At 47.0% G+C, this 2,500-nt stretch overlaps 1 protein-coding gene across 1 annotated transcript; it reads right to left on the bottom strand.

Annotated features, from left to right (window-relative positions):
• Positions 1 to 1,639: 1,639 nt before the first annotated feature.
• On the bottom strand, positions 1,640 to 2,494 carry LOC113829967 (myosin heavy chain, muscle-like; the record flags this gene model as incomplete). The annotated part of the gene is made up of 2 exons (XM_070120083.1): positions 1,640 to 2,210; positions 2,322 to 2,494. Coding segments are annotated over 2 exons (710 nt in total), but the record flags the coding sequence as incomplete, so codon positions are not given.
• Between the last annotated feature and the right edge of the window lie 6 nt (positions 2,495 to 2,500).

Raw genomic sequence — 2,500 nt, 5'->3', positions numbered from 1 at the left:
GCAGCTTCCATAGGTCAGGTACCACGCCCTCAGTGATGTAGCAGTTAGAGATGTCGCAGAGGCGTATATATATATGTGCATATAATACACAGTCCTTGCATGCCTTCTCGCTTACAGCTTACATCATCCTAGCGCTTCGAGTCAATGTGGAACACCGTTGAGAGAATTATGTGGATTTGTTTTGGGAATTAGGGCTGTGATAGCACGCTTCCATAGGTCAAGTACCACGCCCTCAGTGATAGAACAGTTAAAGATGTCGCAGAGGGGGTGGCGTGTATATATATGTACATATAATACACAGTCCTTGCATGCTTTCTCGAGCCTCCAGGCTAGTACAGTGGTAACGTGCCGTCGTCTCATCCGAGGGGTCGGCGGTTCGCGCCCCGCCCAGGCGCGAGAAGTTGCAATTGTCGCTCGGAGGTTACTGCTGTGGCTGGGCACCACGGTGGGTAAGGACTAAGCTCTGTCGCGTCAGCACTCGCTGACACAAGTTGATCGAGTCGACATTAGTCGGCACAGGCCGGGCTCCCCGCATAGCCCGAGCGAGGCTCAGCTTCGCATATCGGACTTATCCTTATCCTTATCATGCCTTCTCGCTTACAGCTTACATCATCCTAGCGCTTCGAGTCAATGTGGAACACCGTTGTTAGTTTGGTGACAACCTGAATGCGTTTAATTCGGAACTACGGAAATCGCTATGGGAGATCCTAAGACATTGAAATTCCCACACAGATTATTGGGTTAATAGCAAGCCTATATACTGATATCAAGAGTAATTTAAAATGTGATGTGGGCCTGTTGAGCTTCTTTTATGTTAATAATTGCATGGACTGAGTAATGGCTAAAGTCACAGTTAAAAAAGACTGGGCAATATCAAGGCCTCCAACCTCGACTTCACTGACATTGTTTCCTGTTTCTGGAATTTATGCTGGCTGCTCTTTCTGTATTCAGCAATGAGTCGACCGACCAAAAAGTCGGTAGACAAATATGCCTTAGAAAAGAAGCCATGAACTCAGGCAACAAAAAAATCTGGAGATATCGGTGCCTATTCAGAAGAACCAAGCTACTTGTCTTCAAGGCCTTGATACTACCAGTTTTGCACAGTGGAAGATAAATCTGGACCCTATCTAGTGCCTTGAATTCACATCTTGATGCTTTTTGTAACAAATCCCTATGCCGGATCATGGGGTACAGGTGGCAGTATCAAGTGATCAACCGACGGTTATACCATGAGACCGTCATGGGACCCTCTACTTGCAGAATCCAGTACTGCCAACTCAGGTTATGCAGATACCTAGCTCGTTTCCCTATGGATGACCCTGCCCATCAGGTTGTCTTTTCACAAGACAAACTTGGGTGAAGGAAGCCTGTGAAACGACCTAATTAGTCGTGGATTGGGCAGATCAAACAGACATGTTACGAGGAGTTAGAGATGGGCCAAAGGCCTGAATCATGGCTGGAAGGAGAATTGGATGTGGCTATGCGCCTCCATCAACGTTAACCCCCATTGTTTGATTGATATATGTATGTATATACATATATGTGTGTTTATGTATGCATGTGTGTGTGTGTTTATATAGTCTTTTTTTCTTAATTATTTTTCTTTCTTCAATGAAGGATGGGTAACTTAGTAACAATATGTATAGCTACTTTTTAATCGTCAACATGTAGCTTTACATGCTAATTACAGTAACAGTCACTACCTCAGTTTCCTCAAGCTCCTGCTGAGCCTTGCGGAATTTGGCCAGGTTGAGGGCAGCGATCTCTTCAGCCTCCTCGATCTGGCGTTTGTAGGTCTTGATCTTCTGCTGGAGCTTTTCGACGAGGTCCTGCATCCTGTCGTGGTTCTTCTTGTCCTCATCAAACTGGAAGGCCAGCTCCTTGATGCGTCTTTCGCTCTTCCTCAGGTTCTTCTGGGCGTCGGCGTGTCGGCGAGTCTCGTCGTCCAGGGAAGCCTCGAGATCGCGAATGCGAGCTTCAAGATCGCTGACAGCCTTCTTGCCAGTCTTTAGGGCAGCAGCCTCACTCTCCTCAAGACGGGTGTGGAGATCCTTGTAGGTAACTTCCAGGCCCTTGCGCATCTTTTCCTGGTTGTTAGCGTGTTCCTGCTCAGAGCGGAGCTCATCAGCAAGGCGAGCAGCATCTAACATGGCCTTCTTCGCCTTCTCCTCAGAGTTCTTAGCCTCGCTGAGCATCTCTTCAAGGTCAGCCTACAAAAATTAATAGATAAATATATGGTGTCAATAGGCTGTCACTACCCTGATATAAAAATATGCATATATATGTATTTACTGCAGTAAAGTATATTCATTATAACGTACCTGGAGAGTCTGCATTTCTCCCTCAAGCTTCCTCTTGGAGGCGGTGAGATCGGCATTTGTGCTGGTAAGGTTGTTAATCTGTTCATGAGCATCGTGGAGCTCAGTCTCAGCGTGGCGACGGCCGCGATCGGACTGTTCCAGGAGAGTGCGGGATTCCTGGAGTTCACCATAGAGGGCGT

Source organism: Penaeus vannamei, unplaced genomic scaffold, assembly GCF_042767895.1.
Source record: "Penaeus vannamei isolate JL-2024 unplaced genomic scaffold, ASM4276789v1 unanchor2527, whole genome shotgun sequence".
NCBI lineage: Eukaryota > Metazoa > Arthropoda > Malacostraca > Decapoda > Penaeidae > Penaeus > Penaeus vannamei.
Note: the sequence above shows the minus strand (reverse complement) of the source record. Positions and strands in the feature narration are given on the sequence as shown.